Source organism: Chiloscyllium plagiosum, chromosome 21, assembly GCF_004010195.1.
Source record: "Chiloscyllium plagiosum isolate BGI_BamShark_2017 chromosome 21, ASM401019v2, whole genome shotgun sequence".
Lineage (NCBI taxonomy): Eukaryota > Metazoa > Chordata > Chondrichthyes > Orectolobiformes > Hemiscylliidae > Chiloscyllium > Chiloscyllium plagiosum.
The window spans coordinates 53,532,359-53,555,048 of record NC_057730.1 but is presented as its reverse complement, the minus strand read 5'-3'; the positions used below and the strand labels follow the sequence as shown (position 1 = coordinate 53,555,048).

The 22,690-nt window shown below is 42.4% G+C and overlaps 1 protein-coding gene across 1 annotated transcript in view; it reads left to right on the top strand.

The window, feature by feature from the left end:
• Positions 1 to 22,690, top strand: part of shisa9a (shisa family member 9a) — a 344,762-nt gene that overhangs the window by 2,801 nt on the left and 319,271 nt on the right. The window contains exon 2 of the mRNA XM_043712110.1: positions 16,778 to 16,902. Coding sequence (XP_043568045.1) covers positions 16,778 to 16,902 — 125 coding nt within the window. The remainder of the gene's footprint in view (positions 1 to 16,777; positions 16,903 to 22,690) is intronic.

Here is a 22,690-nt window from a genome sequence, read left to right as displayed (position 1 = left end):
AGTGTATCTGTGTGTGTTGTGTCTGTGCCTGTGTCTGTATGTGTGTGTGTCTGTTTGTCTGTATGTGTGTGTGAGTGTATCTGTGTGGTGTGTCAGGGGTATGTGTGTGTCTGTGTGTGTTAGGAGTGTGTGTGGAGGGTCTGTGTGTGTGTGAAGGGTCTGTGTGTGTGTGAAGGGTCTCTGTGTGTGTGTGAAGGGTCTGTGTGTGTGTGTGTGAAGGGGGGTGAAGATGATTAAAGGAATGATTGCTCTCTAATCCTGAGTGACGGCACAATTACAGGGAAAAACTGGACTCGAAACAAGAAGTGATCCTAGGATCTTTATTCCACCCCCACCCCCAACAAAATAAACACAAGGACAGGGGCAACACCGAAGGGGAATGAGGCCGTACGGCCCATCGAGTCTGCACGGGTATGCAGCACTCTGAATCGACTCTAGTCCCACATCTGGCAGCATCTCCCCTGGGGGGGGGGGGGATGTAAACAGGACAGCAGAACCCCTTCCTTCTCCGGGTTTCTGGGTTTCCCAGCGGGAAAACCAACACCGGGGGCCTGTTCACATTGGCTCTGTGTGGGGAAGGGCTGGGGGCGTGCAGACAGAACAGGAAGAGAAACCAAACGGGCGCACTCTGTCAGCCAGAGGGTTCAAATCACTTCGCAGTTTGTTAACCTCGTTTGTAAATTTTGAGAATATCTGCCTGTCTATCTATCTACCTATCTGACTGTATTTATCTATCCCTGACTGTTTATCTATCTCTGACTATCTTTCTGTGTCTGTCTGTCTGTCTAACTGTTTCTCTATCTGTCTCTCTGTGTCTCTCTATCTACCTGTCTCTCGTGTCTCTGTCTTTCTCTCTATCTACCTGTCTCTTTTGTGTCTGTCTATATGTCTCTGTCTGAGTGTCTATTTATCTGTCTATCTGTCTGTTTCTCCCTCTCTGGAGACTGGAATAGGCCGAGATTCCCATCTCTGTAACACGGAGACAGTTTCCACAGGAACAAGACGGACCTGTTGCATTTACAAAGAGGTTTTCTGTGCTCTCACAAGCCCCTCAGACACACACAGACACAGTTTCAGATGGAGGATACGGTAGCTGGAGGAACCAGGGATCTGACTCACTCACAAAGCACTGCCCACCCCCCCCCCCACCCCTCCCCCGCGACCCCGTTCTCTTGTAACCCCGCATTTCCAAGTTGCTGCAGCATTGCGCAGTGATTCCCGAGTGATTCTCATGCTGAAAACACACTTAGAAAATATGGCGAGCCGGAGAGATTAATCCTAACACTGTTTGCGACAGCTATTTCTCTCTGAAGGGACCAGTAGACTTTAAAAAATCCCTCCCCTCCCCTTTAAAGACGTTCGCCCCCACCCCATGGTTCAGGAGGTGAGTCAAGAAGCGTGGTGTGAAACTCCAGGGAACTCACCGGGACCCCATCTCCCGCTAATCCACCCGAGTAACCCAAACTTTCTGCAGTATTCCCCGAGGAGTGAAGCCAGTAAGGACACTCACTCCCTTACACACTCACACACTCATTCACTCTTTCACACTCACTCCCTTGCACACTCTCACTCACCCTAACACACACACACCCTTACATACTCCCTCACACACACAATCCCTCACACACACACACTCCCTCACACTAATTTGCACACTCTTACTCCCTCACACACACACTCCCTCACACTAATTTGCACACTCTTACTCCCTCACACACACACAAACTCCCACACACACACACACATTCACCGTGTGAGAGGGGACATTCCACGACAAACGGACGTTTGCCGTTTTGGATTTTCCTTTTACCGGTGGTCCGGGAGATGAACGTAGCTGTAAGGAACTGAGGAAGGGTCACTGGACCCGAAACATTAACTCTGTGTCTCTCTCCACAGCTACTGCCTGAGCTGCTGAGTTTCTGCAGCACTGTTGGGGCTGTAAGAAAGAAGCAGGGGACTAGTGTGTGTGGTCTGTTCCCTATGGGGTATATGGTTCTGGGCTAATGCCCGAAACGTCGATTCTCCTGTTCCCTAGATGCTGCCTGACCTGCTGCGCTTTTCCAGCAACACATTTCCCTCATATGGTTCTGATACACCATCCATGTGGGGGGGGGGGGGACCTCCCCCAAAGGCACTGTCTTCAAACACAGCTACAAACAGCAGGGGAATGTTTAGACAGTGTCTCTCTGAGCGGGGGGAAGGGTTTGTGTATTCGCCCTGAGAAAGTAACCCTCTCCCCTCTCCACCCCTTAACTTGCATCCTCTGTCTTCAGAGTTAGAGCTGAACTTTACGGAAAGGCCCCTGATTCGCCAGTCTGCCTGAAGTGAAGCGAGTGTGGTGCGCCAGTAATCTGCCAGGAATTGTCCGTGTTCAGCCCCCAGCAGAGCTCCGTTCACAATATTTACAGCTATACTGCTCTGCAGCACAGAGAAAGAGACCCTGCAGCCCATCACCCAGTCCGCACTGGTGCAAAAACAAAAGCCAGCCAACTATTTCCAATCCCATCTCACCTCCAACTCTTCCTGAAACTTCTCTGGAACGCATTGACTTGGCCAAACCGAGGGGAATTGCAGTTGACAGAGGCAATTACTTTCAGTTTTACCCGGGACACCGATTTTGTTTTGTAATTTAACCCATTTTTCCTAACCAACCTGTTCAGAGATGCTATTACACACCTCGGGTGTAGATCGGTCTTAAACCTGAGACCTAGGGTAGGGACAAGTATGTCTGCATCACAAGAGGGCCTTTCCCCACTCCTGTACTCTAACCCAGTTTATCTGTTGCCTCCATTTCCACGCTCCAGTCACGGTTTTAAGGTCATCGTTCACCAGCAAGGGCCAGTGCAACCTGGGTCCCACACAAGTCAGGGTTCCGGGTTTAGGCTGGCGTACTTTCCAATATCCCAACACCTAGTGCAAGTATCTGCCCCCCTCAGCACTGAAAACCAAATGCCCTGTTGACACCTATTACAATGGCACAGCATTTTCAGGAGTCCTCTGAGTGTATCCTCCACTATTCAGGATAATGAAATCACTGCACATACATTATCCACTAGATGGAGTCTATGTGCTAATTCACTAGACTGTGACAGTACGAACAAACATCAACTGCACATGACTTAGCATGTCTGGTGTGTAACTGAATAATACTGTTCGCCAAACTCTAGATCCAAGCGCCATCTCTGCCTCCGCACCACCAACTCAGTGCAACTGGCTTCACTCAGTGTACTGGAACTACTGAAGGAAAATGTAAAATAGATTCCAGGCCATGACTTTGCATCCAGTCATTGGTGTGATTTTTGTTCCAAAAGCTTCTCCTCTGGTTTCTCACTTTTTTTTTAACATGGTGGGTTCTCCCAATGACCATTCTCCCAACACCCACTCACTCAATTCCTTTCCTGAACCTTATTAAATGACACGAGTAACTTAATCTTAACCGAATAACACCTACCATATTCTCCATTCAAAAACATGTTTCAAAATGCTAATTTATCTAAATAGCATGCAGTTTCCTGATGAAATTACTCAGATTGCTCTCTGTTTCTTTCCCAGTGATAGTCACCCATGCTTATATCATTTGCTAATCTCATTGCATGATAATTTAGCAGAGCAATGCATGAACATTTTTCACTTCCTTAATTTTATATAGTTTTCTCCCTATTTCTGTTTCCCTAATTTTTTTGTGGATATTTGGGGCTCCCTATAAGGTGAATAAAACTAAACTCTTCCTGGATATGAACAATTGTCCATTCTCCAAAATTGCTTGTTCCAGTATCACATTGCAAGTAAATACAGACTTCAGCCTTACTAGTTGTGCCTGAGCTGTGATGTTGGTTATCGCTGTGATTCTGATACATGGAGACCAATCTGCAGACTGTCGAGAGATACCACTTTGTAGTTTGCATTGGTTATATTAGACCTTTTGTGCAGGATAATCAAGTGTACAGAATATGTCATGGGCAGAACTACGTTTTGTTGCTACTTTGTGAATTCTTTAAGACTCCTGATGACTTATCCAAGAAGCTTATAACAAAAGCAGTCACAATCAGTATTAAACACCATAAAATCCGTACAGTGTAGGGGCCACACAGACACAGGGAGAACATGCAACCTCCACTCAGACAGTTGCCCAAGGCGGGAATTGAACCTGGGTCCCTGGCACTATGAGGTAGCAGTGCTGGCCACCATACCATTGCTGGAGTGTGTTCTTTTTTTTAGATCCTTGATATTCTATGTCAATCAAATATTTCAGGAATATTTTGCAGGAATCGCCAAATAAAAAACCTGTTAAGGCAAACAATTTTGAACTGATAATTTTTCTGTTATGGTCCAAATTGTTAATCATCTGGTTCAGCTTGCATCATCTACAAGCTTAGTCTTTCATTCCTGCAGCCAGTTTGGCTGTTGCTGCTTTCGAAAATAAAATCTACATACAAAGTTCCTTGTTGGGAATTGTATGGTGGGGTGGTTCCTTGTCCACACATGAAAATACATCCCCAATGAAAGACTTAAACCTCATTATGTGAGAATATGTGAGCTACTTCTTTCAAATAGATGAAAGCAAAACTATTTAAACAATTACTAGCCTATATATATGTTTTGAGTTTGCCCACAAACTGCCTTTAGGGTGCAGCAAACCACCTTTAATTGCTTAACTGTCCCACTAAAGGACAATATTCTCTCACAATCATGAGCAAATTTGAGGTCACTGTCAACATCTGTAAAATCAATTGCATGTTCCAGATTCTGTTCGTTAAAACCTTATGCTGATCGTTCAGATGAATTTATCTCCTTGAAGTTCCCTCAGCACATTGTGTTCTGATCAAATCTTTCTCTTTACTGGAGTATTGTCTGTCCATCGTGCAATATTTTGGTTGTCTTCCAGCAGATGTGTCTGGAAATGTTCCGAATTTGATAGGATAGATGCTGTAACCAGAGTCAGTCCTCTCAAAAGATGGAATCAACAGAATACAGAATTATTAACTAATTTTGGGAGAAGCATGTTTTCTATTCCTCCAAAGATGCTGGAATCTGACTAATGCAAATCACCTCCTTTTCCAGCAGATAAACACTCCAAAACCTTGAACCAAATCATACTGCACAAACATGGCAGTTTGGACAGCAGTCTGTGGAATCTCCCCCACTGTTGATGTATTCAATTTCTCTAGCCGAGCTCTTTCTTTTCTCACTTCCCTTCAAAACAGAATAGAATGTTTTCTAACAGCTGCTACAGAAAAGGATTTTCCACTGTGTTTCAGTGTTGACCTGGGAGCTTATCATGGTCTTAGAAATCTCCAACTATACTTGTAATGTATCTACCTGAGATGGAGCTCCGTGGATTTATATAGCAAGGCAGTTCAGCAGAGCAGCTCTTGCATATGTTTAGATTAGATTAGATTACATTACAGTGGAAACAGGCCCTTTGGCCCAACAAGTCCACACTGACCCGCCAAAGCGTAACCCACCCATACCCCTACCCCTACATTTACCCCTTACCTAACACTACGGGCAATTTAGCATGGCCAATTCGCCTGACTTGCACAACTTTGGACTGTGGAAGGAAACCGGAGCACCCGGAGGAAACCCACGCAGGCACAGGGGGAATGTGCAAACTCCACACAGTCAGTCGCCTGAGGTGGGAATTGAACCCGGGTCTCTGGCGCTGTGAGGCAGCAGTGCTAACCACTGTGCCACCATGCCCGTGTTCTTTCCTGTATTTTTTTTTCTTGAGAGTAAGAGCTCTCAAAGAACCGTATAGCACAGGACCAGGCCCTTCAGTCCACCAAGTTGCTGCCAAGACATGATGTCTTTCTAAACTAAAAAGCCTTTTGCCTTTACACAGTCTGTATCCCTCTGTAACCTGCCTATTCATGTATCTGTAAAGAAACCTCATTAACATTGTTCTTGTATCTACTCCTACCACATCGTCTGGTAGCAGATTCCACTCGCCTACCATCCTTTATGTAAAAAAACTTGCCTCTTATGTCTCCTTTATACTTTACCCCTTTTACTTTAAACCTATGTTCCTTATTAATTGAAATTCCTGTCCTGGGAGAAAAGAATCCAACCGTCCATTCTATTCATGCCTCTCATAATTTTTAAACTTCTATCAGGATGCCTCCTCAGCCTCTGACGTTCAAGTGAAAACAAACCATATTTGTCCAAGCTGTCCTCATAGCTAATACCCTCCAAACCAGGCAACATCCTGGTAAACCTTTTCTGTACCTTTTCCAAAGCCTCCACATCTTTTTGGTAGTGTGATGACCTGTGTAGTATTCCATATGTGGCCTAACTAAAATGCTATACAGTGCAACATGAATTGCCAATACTCTGTGCCCTGACTGATGAAGGCCAGCATGCCATATGTCTTCTTGACCACCTCTTTTGTTCATCCACTTGTGTTGCCACTCTCAGGGAACTGTGAACCTTTACACTTAGATCCCTCTGTTAATGCTTCAAGGGTTCTACCATATACTGTGTACTTTCCTCCTACATTAGATCTTCCACAGTGCATCACCTTGTATTTGTCCAGATTAAACTCCATCTGCCATTTGTCCGCCCATGTCTCCAGCCTATCTATATCCTCCAGTATCCTCTGACACTCCTCCTCATTATTCGTAGCTCCCACCGATCTTTGTGTCATTCACAAGTTTACTAATCAGATCACCTACATTCCCCTCCATATCATTTAAATATATTACAAGCAACAGGTGTCCCAGCATTGATCAAGCCAATTCTGAATCCATTTTAGCAACTCGCTGCAAATCCCATGTTACTTCATCTACTCTATAAGCTTCCATGAGGAACCTGTGAAAGACCTTGCTAAAGTCCATTTAGACAATATCCTCCACCCTGCCCTCATCAATCATCTTTGTCACTTGCTCAAAATGTTCAGTTAAAATTTGTGAGACACGATCTTCACCACACAAAGCCATGCTGTCTATCACTAATAAGTCCATATTTTTCCAAATGTGAGTAAGAATCTTCTCCAATAATTTCCCTACCACTGACATAAGGGTCACCAGCCTATAATTTCCCAAATTATCCTGGTTACCCTTCTTAAACAAAGGAGCAATATTTGACACTTCCTGTAAAAATGGACAATTCAACATTTTCCTTCATTATCCTCCATTGGCCACATATTGTCCACTTATTTGTCTTTTTGTAACCTTCTTGTGTCCTCTTCTCAAATTACTGCCCCACCTAATGTTGGATCTTCAGCAAATTGGGCAACCATACCTTCTGTCCCTTAATCTAATAAATCAACACTTGAGGTCTCAGCATCAGTCCCTGGAGAACACTAATAATTACATTTTGTGAACCTGCAAAAGACCCTTTTACCTCTACTTTCTACTTTCTGTTAGTGAGCCAATCTTCTATCCATGTTAATATGCAACCCACACATTTATTTTCCACAGTAACCTTTGATGTGGCACTTTATAAATGCCTTCTGAAAGTCTCAGTACTTAACGAGTTTTGAGAAGAATTGTAGCTCAGATTGAAGTTGTGGATGTAGGTTTGCTTAAACCCACACCCAGTCTAAGTACTGTACATCCACTGATTCCTCTTTATCCATGGCACATCAAAGTACTCCAATAGGTTGCTCAAACGTGATTTCCTTTCCACAAAATCATGTTGACTCTGCCTGATTACTTTGAAGTTATCTAAGTGCTGGAATGTCTTTAACAGTAGCATCTAACATTTTCCCTTTGTCAGATGTTGAGGTAACCAGCCTGTAGTTTCCTGCTTTCAGTCTTTCTCTCCCTTCTTGAATAAAGTTAAAACTCACACAACACCAGGTTATATTTCAACAGGTTTATTTGGAAGTACAAGCTTTCGGAGCGCTGCTCCTTCATCAGGTAGCTAGTTATTCCTTTTTGAATAGAGGAATTACAGTCACTATCTTCTAGTCTAATGAAACTGGTCCACGAATCAAGGGAAGTTTCACTAGTTATACTTTTCATTATGAAGTTTTCATGTCTCAGATGATGCTTTTCAATCTATTTGGTGCTGTTCCATAGCTCTCTTTCGAGCAATTGAAAGATAACAATATATTAGGCTCCTCCTTTTTAAAACACATAAGTGTGTTAATCTGAATCAGATTATCATTCATATCTAAATAAATAGTAGTTATAAACCCTTCAAACGCCCTTGCCTAATTTGGCAATTTTGCTTCATAACGTAATGACAGTTATTGTATGCAGAAAATTTAATATTTTTTTCCAGAACTTCAAAACTGCTTGGCCTCTTGCTGACACTGATTGCATTTATTCCCCTGCAATTCTTTCTTGGTTTCTTTAGTTTTCCACAATTTTCAGTTGATTGTTTCACCACCTTATTTTGTTAGGAGCATATTTGAATAAATTCCAATATCAGATGTTATAAAACACTAACAGACTGTCATTACAATGTTACCATTTTGCACCAGTTTAATATGTTTTCTCTGAAACTAATTCCTACAGGACAACACCTGATCCCCTCAATTTATGTTTGACTCTTTTTCACTCCTGGTCATTTTTTACACAACGCATATAACTTTGTCAAACTGTGATAACCCTAACCTACAACAGACACTGCAGGGAAGCATCTCCTGATTGAGGTCAGGCTTGAGTGTGACATCTCCCACTCCATCATCGATTGTCACAGGTGAGGTGTCGGAAGATTGGAGGTTGGCTAACCTGGTGCCACTGTTTAAGAAGGTTGATAAGGACCAGCCAGGGAACTATAGACCAGTGAGCCTCTCATTGATGGAGGGCAAATTGTTGGAGGGAATCCTGAGGGACAGGATTTATATGTATTTGGAAAGGAAAGGACTGATTAGGGATAGTCAGCATCGCTTTGTGCGTGGGAAATCATGTTTCACGAACTTGATTGAGTTTTTTGAAGAAGTAACAAAGATGATTGATGAGGACAGAGTGGCAGAAACAATCTATATGGACTTCAGCAAGGTGTTCGACAAGGTTCCCCATGGTGACTAGTTAGCAAGGTTAGATCTCATGGAATACAGGGAGAACTAGCCATTTGGATACAGAACTGGCTCAAAGGTAGAAGACAGAGAGTTCTGGTGGGGGAGGGTTGCATTTCAGTCTGAAATGACAAAAAGCAGCTAGCTCCACTGCTTTTTGTCATTTATATAAATAACTTGGATGTGAACATAGGAGGTATAGTGGACAGTAAAGAAAGTTATCTCATAGTACAATAGAATCTTGATCAGATGGACCAATGGCCTGAGGAGTAGCAGATTGAGTTTAATTTAGATAAATGTGAAGTGCTGCATTTTGGAAAAGCAAATCAGGGGAGGACTTATACACTTAATGGTAAGGTCTTGGGGAGTTTTGCTGAACAAAGAGACTTTGGAGTCTAGGTTCATAGCTCCTTGAAAGTAGACTCGCAGGTAGATAGGATAGTGAAGAAGACATTTGGTATGCTTTCTTTACTGGTCAGAGCATTGCTTACAGGAGTTGGGAGGTCATGTTGTGGCTGTACAGGACATTGGTTGGGCCACGTTTGGAATATTGTGTGCAATTCTGGTGTCCCTCGTATCAAAAAGATGTTTTGAAACTTGAAAGGGTTCAGAAAAATTTGCAATGATGTTGTCAGAGTTGGAGGATTTGAGCTATAGGGAGAGATTGAATAGGCTGTGGCTGTTTTCCCTGCAGTGTTGGAGGCTGAAGGGTGACCTTATAGAGGTTTATAAAATCATGAGGGCATGGATAGGGTGAATAGACAAGGTCTTTTCCCTGGGGTGGGGGAGTCCAGAACTAGAGGGCATAGGTTTAAGGTAAGAGGCAAAGATATAAAAGGGACCGATGGGGTAACATTTTTACAGAGAGGGTGGTGCGTGTATGGAATGAGGAAGTGGTGGTGGCTGGTACAAGTTACAACATTTAAAAGACATCTGGTTGGATATATGATTAGGAAGGGTTTAGAGAAATATGGGCCAAGTGCTGTCAAATGGGACTAGATTAGATAAGATATCTGGTTGGCATGGAGGAAGGGTCTATTTCTGTGCTGTACATTGCTATGACTCCATGACACATCAGTGTACTGACATGCATGCTTTAAGGTTTATAATTGAAGATGGATCACTGAGACAAGAAACTGCCTGCAGATTTGGGTAACGGAAACCATTTTGTCCACTGTCTCCATGTTACAAATTTTGATCAGGTTTCGGATAGTCTCCAGCTGAGTCTGACCATCTCAGCCCATCCATAATGTCCAATGCCTCACCCTATATTACAATCCATGGTACAAACAATTGTAGCTCAACGCAAGCTGGTAGAACAACACTGCGTGGGATGGCATGGTGTCTCAGTGGTATGCACTCCTCACAGCACCAGGAACCCACATTCAATTCCACCCTTAGGCGACTGTCTAAGTGGAGTTTGCACATTCTCCCCATGTCTGTGTGGGTTTCCTCTGGGTGCTCTGGTTCCCTCTCACAGTCCAAAGATATGTAGGTTAGGCAGACTGGCCATGCTAAATCACCCATAGTGTCCAGGAATGTGCAGGCTAGCTGGGTTAGCCATGGGAAATGCAGGGTTACAAGGATAGGGTAGGGCAGTGAATCTGGGTGGGATGCTTTTCGGAAGGTCAGTGTGGACTCGATGGGCTGAATGGCGTGCTTCCACACTGAAGAGTATTCTATGATCTAGATATCTTACAGTCGTTAGGACTCAATATTGATTTTAATGATCTCAGATCTTCCTCACTGCATCTTCAGGTCCAGTTATGTATGGGTTGCTCCCAGCACAGCCAAGCCATTTTCCAGTCTTCTCATTTCCAACCAGCACCCATTCAGCATTTATCCCTCTCCTGGCTTGTCATCAACAGTCCCTTTTCTGCTTCTCCCTTTTCTCTCTTTCTCTCTCTCTCTGGGCATTGGCCCCATCTCTTCAGGCCACTCCAACTATCTATGGCCCTCAGCCTAAAAACCATTTCCCAGCTGCTTTCAGTTCTGACGCACCAATAACACTGTTACGCTCCGCCAATACCGTCAGACCTGCTGTGTTTTTCCAGCAATTTCTATTTTGGCATGAACAATTGTTACAGCTTTGTGATTTGTCTTTTACTTATGTTCCCAATGGCCTTGAATTTTTAAGCTCTTTTGTTTCACAGTAATTAAATCTATTATAGAGGAATAGTTAGGAATGGAGTCACTTCATCTTGTCAGCACAATTTGTCTTTACCAATAACAGAAAGTAATGAACAGGCCATCTTTCCCAATGTAGAACAAAATATATTTGCTGAAAGCTTGCTTTCCATTTAAAACTCAACTTTGTCTCTGCTTTTACAAGTTTTTGCATTTAAAAGTGGAAAACCAGCACATACCAACAAATGACTGCTTCAAAACCTGATTGATGAATCTGCCAACTCAGTGCTTTTTAGTTATTTAACAATTGTGGAGATAAATTAACACATTTTACATTGTTTACAGTCCATGATAAAACAAATTCAAAGCCTAAAAAACTTAACGTTTTAATCACCTTTTTGGGTTTGTGTGAATACAACTGCTTTAAAATTAAAAAGAAATTAAAATTGCAAGAACTACTGTGTAATGAAAATGGGGACTTATCCCTATGTAATCGCAACATTGTACCAGGAGAGATTTGGAATAAAAGGAAAATATTGTGCTGCTGGGACTCCAAAGTAAAACAGAAAGTGCTGGAGAAACCTGGTTGGTCGAGCAGCATCTGTGCAGAGAGAGAAACAGAGTTTCAGGTTTGGTATGACTCTTGCTGAGAGTTAGGCTGAGAGCCAAGAGTTAGGTTACAGTCAAGGTACATTCCAACCAGGAGGAGATGTAGAATAAGTGTAGAGCAGAAAAGTTAAGGGATAAGTTGAAGTCATGAAAAAGGCTGTATGACTGATGTCAAGTTGATAATACAAGTGTAAACCAGACTAGCTATAGAAATCGAGAGGCAAAGAGAGACTATGAAAAGAGACTGGAATTTAGCATAAAGGAGAAAACAAAACTTTCACCTGAGGAGAAGGTTTGTCTAATGACCAAAACATGAATCTACACACAGAGGCAGAGTGTGAGGCTGGTGTATCTGTACTTACCATGCCAGAAGATGCTGCCAAAGTCATCAGGACGTTCATTGAGATACAGGATAGGCTAAAAAACAATAAAGAGGAAGTTTAGAAATACTGGCCCATAGTTGATAAGTCATCAGGACCTGATCAATAATGCACACGAATGGTGCTGGGAAATAAGGGTGAGAATTGCGAACTGCAGACATATTGACCTCAATCTTCCAAATCTTCTTTGATACAGAGGTGGTACCAGAGAATTGGAGAATTGCAAATGCTATGCTATTGTTCAAAGTAAAGGTGTAAAGTTAAACCTAGCAACACAAGCTTGGTCAGTTTAACCTTGGTGGTTGGGCAGCTCTTAGAAGTGATAATCTGGAACAAAAGTAACATGCTGTGGTTTAGGGATGTTTGCATACAAACTGCTGAAGGGGTTAATAAAGCAGACAGAGCCCTGGGCTTTATAAACAGAACATAAGAGCTAGGAGAGGGAGGAGGCCATTCAGCCCATCTCACCTGCTCCAATGTTGAATACGATCATGGATGACCTCATTCCGGCCTCAACACCACTTTCCTGCCCATTTTCCCTAAACCTTCAACTGTTACTAATTTAAAATCAGTCTCTCTTCCTTAAATGTCCTAACATCCACCTCACTTTAAGACAGTGAATTCCACAGATTCTTGACCCTTTGAGAGAAGTAATTCTTCCTCATCTCTGTTTTATCCTAAAACAATGAGCGTTCATTCTAGACTTCACCACCTAAGGAAACATGTTTTATACGTCTACTTTGTCACTCTCCTTCAGGGGCAGCACGGTGGCACAGTGGTTAGCACTGCTGCCTCACAGCGCCAGAGACCCGGTTCAATTCCCGCCTCAGGCAACTGTCTGTGTGGAGTTTTTCACATTCTCCCTGTGACTGTGTGGGTTTCCTCCGGGTGCTCTGGTTTCCTCCCACAGTCCAAATATGTGGAGGTTAGGTGAATTGGCCATGCTAAATTGCCCGTAGTGTTCGGTGAAGGGGTAAATGTTGGGGAATGGGTCTGGGTGGGTTGCTCTTCGGAGGGTCAGTGTGGACTTGTTGGGCCGAAGGGCGTGTTTCCACACTGTAAATAATCTAATCTCATATAAGCCAATTAGATCTCCTCCCATTCTTCTAAATGTAAGGGGATATCGGCCTAAACTGCTCAATCTCTCATCTCTGGAATCAATCTGGTGAACCTCCTCGGAACTTCACTTCAATTGCATCCCTCCTCAAGTAAGTCCTGTACACATACTCCAGATGAAGAGGGATAGTGTACAGGAGCAAAGAGGTTATGGTGAACCTTTCTGAAATGCTCCTTCAGCCTCAACTAGAGTACTGTGTCTAAATCTGGACACCACACACTCAGTCAGATGCAATGGCTTTAGAAAAAAGTACAGAAAAGATTTACAGGAATCATTCCAGAGGTGGGAGACTTCATTCACAAGGACAGGCCGGTGTTGTTCTCCTGAGAGAAGAAGAAATTGAGAGGAGACGTAATAGAAGTTAGCGAGTTTTGAGAAGATTTGTAGTTCAGGTTGAGGTTCTGGATGTAGGTTAGCTCGCGGAGCTGGAAGGTTCATTTTCAGAGGTTCACTCGGAGGCTCACTGATGATGTTACCTAGTATGGTGACGAAATGTCTGAAAATGAACCTTCCGGCTCAGCGAGCAAACCTACACCCAGATGTAATAAAAGTGTTCAAAATCATAGAGTTAATAGGGAGAAACTGTTCCCTGTGCTGAAGGAGTTTTGGGTTCAGTTCTTTTGCCAGAGGTGAGAAGGATTTTTTTGTTTTAACACAGCAGGTGGTTAGGATCTAGAATGAGCTTTGAGAGGGTATTGGGGATAGATTCAATTTAAAAGGAATTGTCAAAGGGACTGTAGATTAAAAACAATGAGCACAATGGGAAACAGCAGAGAAATGGGAATATCTGCTCTGCTTTTACCAAATTGCTCTCTTATGTGTTGTAATAATTTATGAAAACATCCCTGAAATTCAATATTTAAAGTATCCTTTCACTGGGCAGATAGAGAATCCTGAAGTGTGATTCTCCAACACAGGAAAGGAATTGGTCACAGGTTCTCAATGTACAATCAATGTGCATGGATCTTTGGCCTCTTAAATTGTGCTTCTTCACAAGATTATCAAGCAGCCCCTGACCAATCCAATTCCAATTCCCTCCTAGTTACCCTCTCTCGCTAACCCTCACAATTTTACATATCTCATTCATGTCACCCCTCAGCCTTGTCTGTTCCAAGAAAACCAACCCCAGCTTCTCCAGTCTCTCCTCATAGCTACAATTCTCCAGGCCCCACAACATTCTGGTAAATTAGGGGCAGCGCGGTAGCTCAGTGGTTAGCACTACTATCTCACAGTGCCAGGAATCCGAATTCAATTCCCGCCTCGGACAACTGTCTGTGTACAGTTTGTACATTCTCCCTGTGTCTGCCTGAGTTTTCCCCATGTGCTACAGTTTCCTCCCACAATCCAAAGATGTGTGGGTTAGGTGAATTGGCCATACTAAATTGCCCATAGTCAGGGGTAAATATAGGGTCAGGGAATGGGTCTGAGTGGGTCACTCTTCAGAGGATCGGTATGGACTTGTTGGGCTGAAGGGCCTGTTTCCATACTGTAGGGAATCTAATCTAATCTAATCTAAATTTTCACTGCACTCTCTCCAGAGCAATTACGTCCTTCCTATAATGTAGTGATCAGAACACCACAAAATGCTGCAGCTGTGGCCTCACCAGTATCTTATCCAGTTTCATCATTACACCCCTACTGTATTCCACACCTCTGCCAATGAACTAGAGCATTCTATATGTTTTCTTTCCAACCTTATCTACCTGCACTGCTAGGGACTTGTGCACTTGCCCACCAAGATCTCTCACTTCCTCTACCTCTCTCAGTATGTTCCCATTTATTGTGTGTTCCCTTTTACTATCTGACCTCTCTAAATGCATTACACTTGTCAGAGTTGAACTCCATCTGTTGCTTGCCTGCCTACTCCACCAACCCATCTCTATTGGCCAAACTATTCCTCATCTCATTCTGGCTTTTGCTGTCTGTCCTTCTCAAATCCATGAGCTTTTTGCCACTTCACCAACCGCAGCCTTGTAAAAACTGTGACTGTAGCACAGTTCCCTTCCTCCAAACCAGGTGAGAAACGTGCTGCATAGACCAGTGACCTCCTCTCTGTGAATATATTGTGGGTTTACTGCACAATCATGTAGATGGGTATGAATGTTCTACCCTGCTTTAAACAGCCAGTGAAAGACACGTTCAACGACACAGCTGGGGACATGGGAGAATGCAATAGGAATGGTTATACTTTGAGCATATTTCAAAATTAAGAGGAGGTCTGATGTATGAGAACAGAGCTTTTGGGTGCTATGACATTCTGTTCCATTGTTTGGTTTAATCCATAACTGAAATGTAAGCATTGCTGACAAGGCCAGCATTTGCTGTCCATTCCTAATTACCCTGGTTGTGAATCATGTTCTTGAAAAGAGCTGAATGGTGTACTAGGATAGTGAAGATCTAACATCACATTTATACCAGGCTGGTTAAGAATGGCCAATTTCCTTTCCTGAAGGGCATTAGTAAATGTAAATTACCTTTTCTTAGCAATCTGGTATTCCAGATGAACTGAATTTACATTCACCAGCTGTAGAGAGATTTGGACCCATGTCTCTCTATCATCAATCCTAGTCTCCAGATTAGAATCAATAACATAACCATAATAGTTAGCCTCTTCTGGTGCCTCTTGAACTCTCTCCTCTTTATTGAAACTATCTTTTTCAGGGCAAAGTTTTGAATCGGGTAATATCCACCCATTACCACAACCCTTCATAAACTTGAATTGACCACATTTCAGATCTGTCATTACACTTGCACATATACAGCTTTGCTGGTGTTTGAGTGGTATCCTGAGATGCCTCAACCTTAATCACAGTGAAGTCACCGTTGACATCAATATTTTGTAGAGTCATGGATGGCATTAAATGAAGGCTCTGACATAAGCTGCCTGTGAACCTCCCATTGATTTGTGTAATACAGCATTGATAATTGCAACTGAGTTGAACATGAAGTGAATGAAGTCCTTACTGATTCATCTAGCCAGTGGCTTTATGCAGCAAAGTGTATACGGCTATGTGGTGCAGTCTTCTGCACAATTCCCATCTTCTGCACAATTCTTGCCACTCAGTAAAGTTTCATAGCCCCTTCATGTTGCTGCCAGATGTCCATAAAGAGCAAGATGAAGTTGCTCACTTGAGCAATCAAAGCATTGGCAATTTGCTATATTCATCGACACAGATTATCCATTGACTGCAAATTTGACTGTGCAAAACCTTGCAGCATACGCTATCACTCTTTTCTGATGGTTTTAAGCACGGTCCTCACCGTTTAAACCACCTGTGTTTAAATTGAGCAATTGTTTGCTTAAATTAAGAAAAAATAGTCATTAACCATTTCCATCTAATTAATTAGAAAGAAAACTGCACTGCATTTTACTCGCTGGGCATTTCAGGCAGAAACAGGTGTTCAGTCTGGAGCGTGCACTCATTAACAGTGAATTACTCAACAGCAGCTTCAATAATAAAATAAATTGCACTGCACTAGGGTCAGAAGTAAAGAAGTCACTGGTGGGTAATTTAACTACAGACCAACATGGGATATGAAAGGTTTTGGTCATTTCTGAAAGACTTCCTCTTTTTCCAGGGCTCTGACTGATGTTCTGAAACAGCAGGGTCAGTCTACCAGCAATCATGTTGAAAGAGATGGGAAGGTAGCAATTCACGTGCAACATGAAACCATGCAGCCAACAAGCTCCAGAAACACCTTTGGTAAGTTATCCAATTTGTCAGGCTTTGGAATTCAGTAAGCTTTGACAGTATTGTTTTCAGGTTTTCTTTGGTGATGACTTTCTGAAGTATATTGTTAAAAAAATCACCTTTATTCTTGAACTATTCTCACATTTCTAGAGATTTCTTGGATTGAAATGTAGCACCATTAGGAAATGGCATTCATTACTACTTCACTTGATTGTATGCTAAAGCTATCCGATCTGATTTCTAAAATGTTTGTGATTCATGTGGGGCAGATATAAGCTCTGTGAACTGAGTCCTCCAGTTTCTGATTATCTCGGCAGTCTCACCACTCTTTACAGTCTGAGTGAGTTACAATTCTGTTCAGATCAGATCCTGTCTCATGTTCCAGTTCGTGTGGGGGGGAGGGGGTAAGAGAAAGAGGTAGGTGCTGAAGACAGAACAGCGAGGAAAGAAAAGTCAGATTGATGATAATGTGAATCAGGTATGTTTAACCTAGTAGTTTCTAAAGGACATTTTGGTTAAAATTATATGGCTGACTCCTCGTGAATTAACACTTCCCTGTTAATGCAATGGTGACTTTTCTGTGTGAATATATAGTGAATCACAAAGTGCAGACAGGTAGTTGGTTCCCCATGTTTCCTTAGTGTGTTCTTCTGTATATCATTCCATGCTTGATGTACATCAGAAAGGAACATGTAATACACGAGAAACTAAAAAGAAAAGTATAATTTATTGAAAAACTGATCAAATCACTTTAGATACTTTCCTATTAACAAGTTAAGTGCCTTGTGTCTGAATTAAGCCATTAGACTATGTCTATTATCTCTGATTTTGCATACATACATTTTAATAGAGGCTGGTCCCCATAAGAGCAATCTAGAACTACCATTAAAATTTTCTTTTAACATAAATTGCTGTTCTGAGTTTTTTTGCCTTCCCTTTTGTGCAATTTGCAAGGATTAATGTAGCACTTTGGGGAGAGGGAAAACCAACTGGTCGTGAGGGAAAGCTGCTAAAGATCCTGTGTGCGAAGGCGCGGATATTTTGCTTTTGGCTTAACTGTGGCACAGGAAATCTTGGTATGCTTAGCTTTGTAAGTAAGGGTAAAAGCCACCTTCTATTGTTCAATTCCAAAATGATGCACCCAAGTACCCAGTGCTTGGCTGGTCTTCATTGAGTCTTCATGACAGCTCAGTCAACATCATAGGCGGGCTGAAATCCAGGAGATCACATTCTGAATGTGTGAGGTTAACTTAGACTGGGTTAAATGAAGGATGTCATTTGAGAAGAGCAGGGGTGAGGAGCTATGGAGCTTGAAGACTGAACAAACCTGGCCTGTAAATTACTGAACATGGGAAATCAATTTTAGTTCATTTATCTTTGACTTTTTCTCCAGACAGTATAGCTTTGTCTCTGACTGCCTGTGGGTGAGACTGTTGGGAGCACTTTTGCAAGGTTCTGATGAAGAGAATTGTTATCCTAATGGAGGAACTGGACTGGTTGGAGGAAAGATGCTGATGCTAATATGTCCGTAATTACATTTTATTCATTTATGATATATGGGCATCGCTGGCTGGGACAGCCTTTATTGCCCATCCCTAGTTGCCCTTGAGAAGATGGTGGTGATCTGCTTTCTTGAACTGCTGTGGTCTACGTGCTGTAGATAGACCAACAATGCTGTTAGGGATGGAATTCCAATAACACTAACATTTGACCTGGTAACACTGGAAAGTACAGCAACATAGTTCCAAGTTAGGATGGTGAGTGGGTTGAAGGGGCCCTTGCAGGTGGTGGTGTTCCCATGTATCTGTTGCCCTCATTCTGCTCGATGGTAGTGGTTGTGGATTTGGAAGATGCTGTCTGAAGAGCCTAGGTGAATTTCTGCAGTGTACCTTGAAGATGTTACACACTGCTGCTATTGTGCATTGGTGGTTGAGAGAATGAATATTTGTGAATGTGGTCCTGGATGGTGTCAAGCATCTTGAGTGTTGTTGGAGTGGCATCCATCCAGCCAAGTGGGGAATGTTTCATCACACTCCTGTCCTATGCCTTGTGGATTATGGATAAGCTTTTGCTGCAGGATTCCTAGCCTCTGACCTGCTGTTGTAGCCACTGGATTTGTATGGCTACTCCTTTTCAGTTTCTAGTCAATGGAAAACCTCCAGGATGTTGAACAATACTGTGCAAAATATTTACAGGCTGAACAAATCCTATCAAAAGCTTTATTAAGGACTGTAGTGTTCTTTACCGAAGAGGTAACTGGGAATCTGTGCCAGTTATTGCCAGTTAACCACAGTTACTTGTGATTGAGACAATTATGAACTACACAAATTTTAAATCTCTGAAAGAATCAGAGGGTATTTGTGCAGTATCAGCCACAATTCCAACTGGGTACTGATTTATCAAGCGCCTGTCACAATGTTTAGGGAGGCTGGACAATTCAATTGAGTTAGCATCTTAGCAAGGTAGCAGGGAGTGAGGCATAGCCTGCTGAAGTGTAACAGGAGGCACTTACGGCTATCGTAGCTAACTTGCTCAATTTCTCAAACTGCAAAGGCCACCTTTCTTACTATCTTGTTTATCGGAGACATTGTGCAAAGAATCTACCATATTGACACCAGGATCATGCTGGACATTGTCTTGGTACACTCTTCTTTAGTAATTCCACCCTCCCAGAACTCTTCACACTGTGTATAGATAGAGAAGCTTGTGATTGCCTTGTTGTGATGAATATTGAGCTCTGTTGGAGTAACATGTAAAGGGTAACGTCACCACAACCCCAGAAGATCATAGAGCTGTTCTGTCATAAGAGGGAGAGAGAGAGAGACAACTGGTGGGGAGTTTATTCTGAGGGTCACCATGGCTCAGGCAAGGGTTGATGTAGAGAAAGTGGGACCTTCATAGTGACCTCAGCCAGTGTAGGAATTGTATCCGTGCTGTTGACATCACTCTGCATCATGAGCCAGCTGTCCAGCCAACTGAGTCAACCAACCTGCTGAAAATGGAATCATTGGAGTCTGTTTTTTTTCTTTATTGACTCACAGAATGTGAGCATCTCTGGCCAGGCCAGCATTTATTGTCCATCTCAGAGGGCAGTTAAGAGTCAACCATGTTGCTTGTGGGTCTGGAATCACGTATAGTCCAGACTATGTAAGGATGGCAGTTTCCTTCCCTCAAAGGCGTAAGTGAATCAGGCAGGTTTTTAATCTACAATTAATAACAGATTCATGGTCATCATTCAACGCTTAATTCCAGATTCGTTATTGAATTCAAATTCCACCATTTGCTGTTGTGGCGTTTGAACCCTGGTCCCAGAACATTCGCTGAGTTTCTGATTTAAGAGTCTAGCAATGACACAACTAGGCCATTCCTTCCCTCAGAGGTTATACACAGAAGAGCTCTGCCTTCTATCAGCCTCTATACAGACATTCCTGTTTTGGTTAATTTGGAGGCAAAGCATTGGAAGGAAGAGCGTCGGAATAGCTATGATTTGAGGAGTTGGAAGTGATTGCGCCTTAAGGCACTCGAACACAGGTGGTAAATTATGTGTTCTCACCTGTTTAATATAATCTATCCTTGTCACAATTGTCGTCATTTCTTCTGTTCAAGCTTAAATAGTGACAAATTATTGAATTCAGTGCCCATCCTGCATCATATCTGATCAAACTTCTTTGATATGACATGACTTTGCATGTTAATCACCTGAAAGAATAATTCTGGGCCGAATAAAAGTACTCTTTCACATGTCACTATGATCTCCAAAGTTAATAAACAATTGCTCGCTTGCTTTTTACAACGTAATGCTGTTTGTTGCCAGATTCGTAAATGGATAAGTTCCAATCCAGTTTGGCAGAAAAGTCAAGTATAATTTCAGAAAGTTCTAATCACATTTGCTGGAGTTTGAGGTGAAAGTCAGTAGGGTAGTTTTCAGCTTTCCCAAGTGGATCTGAAACCAGGGAAGTCTGCTCTCAAAATCATCTAATTTCCATTTCCATTTATCTTGGATGAATAACCATTCTGCTAATTCCTCCCCGAGCTCAGGAGGGAAAGGTTACCCCTTTCCAGGCACCTGTGACATTACCCAAAGCACTGAAAACATTCACAATGCACAAACAATAGCAGTAATGTCAATTGTAAAGTGTGTGTATGTTGCATCAGTAAACTAGGAGCCCATTTGAAACTTGATATTATTTGTTAATTTCATCAAGTTGTTCATGGCAAGTTATAACAAAGATCTTGAAAGTTATGAAGAGAGTTTGATAGGGTAGTTGAGGGAGACTTCAGTCTTCAGTTGAGGGAGACTTCTAAAGTAAGGGTTATAAACATAACAGGAGCACTGATACTTCCAATAAATCATTCAGGAGAATCTTCCTTATCCAGAGAGTGATTGAAATGTGAAACTCACCACCATTTGGTTTAGACTATATTGGACAGTCCAAAGATGTGCAATTATGTGGATTGGCCATGCAAAATTATCCATAGTACTCACAAATGTGTAGGTTAGGCGCATTAGCCATGGGAAATGCAGGGTTACAGGGACAGGATAAGAGGATGGGTCTGGGTCGGATGCTCTTTGGAGGGTTGGTATGGACTCTTTGGGCCAAATGGCTTGTTTCCACACTGTAGGGATTCTATGCTTCAGGAACACAGATGCATTTAAGAAGCAGCTAGATAAATAAATGAGGGAGAAGGGATGAGAAGGATATGCTAATAAATGTTAAGAACATAAGAACGCGGAGCAGGAGTAGGCCACCTGGCCCTATGAGCCTGCTCCACCGTTTTCAATAAGAACATGGCTGATCGTTTCATGGACTCAGCTCCACTTACCCACCCTCTGACTGTCACCCTTAATTCCTTTCGTTCAAAAAATTATTGATCTTAGCTTTAAAAACATTCAGTGAGGAAGCCTCAACCACTCCATTAGGCAGGGTTTCCATCTATTCACAACCCTCTGGGTGAAGAAGTTCCTCTCAATTCAGTTCTAAATCTGCTCCCCTAATTTTCAGGCTATGCCCTCTTGTCCTAGTCTCACCTGACAGTGGAAACAGCCTCTCTACTTCTATCTTTTCTATTCCCTTCATAATTTTATATGTTTCTATAAGATTCCCTATCATTCTTCCAAATTCCATTGAATATATTCCCAATCTACTCAGTCTCTCCTCATAAGATGAAGTAATGTAGGGGGGAGATGTGGAACCAAATGGCCTGTTGCAACACTGTAAGTACTGTCAATTGTCTAGTATTAAAGTAAGGTGAACTGATCCTATCTGACTGTGGCGTGAGGTAGTGTGAGCTCCTCGGCTTGCTGACACTACATGGAGTAAAGCTCAAGTTTTAAACTCTGGATTCAAACATGCTTGACCCTTGCAAATACCTTTTTAAAATATGCATAGTGCTGACTTAAATATTTGGAGAGCAAACATTCATATGTGACCTTTCAAAATATAAAAGTTAACCACCGGTTTGGGAATTCTGTGCATATGAATAAGTAAGCATGTATAGATGGAGCCATCCTCCTGACAAAAGAATTGCAGTTATAGTCAGGCAGTCAAAGTAGGTAAAGCTCAGCTTCAGATCATTGAGGGGTCCTGCCAGATTGTGACAGCATTAGTTATTTCTTTTTAATGTCAGGTACAGTTATCATCAACATCTGAAGCAGATTTGTATCATTTGCAAGGGGAATTAGAAACTTGTGCTGTGTATGTAATGGAGAAGTAGACATTCCCTATTCCACAGTACCAGCCCCGCAGGATTGATCTGACGGAGGTGGACTGGATTAAAAAGAACCTTTGTGTGTTTTGGA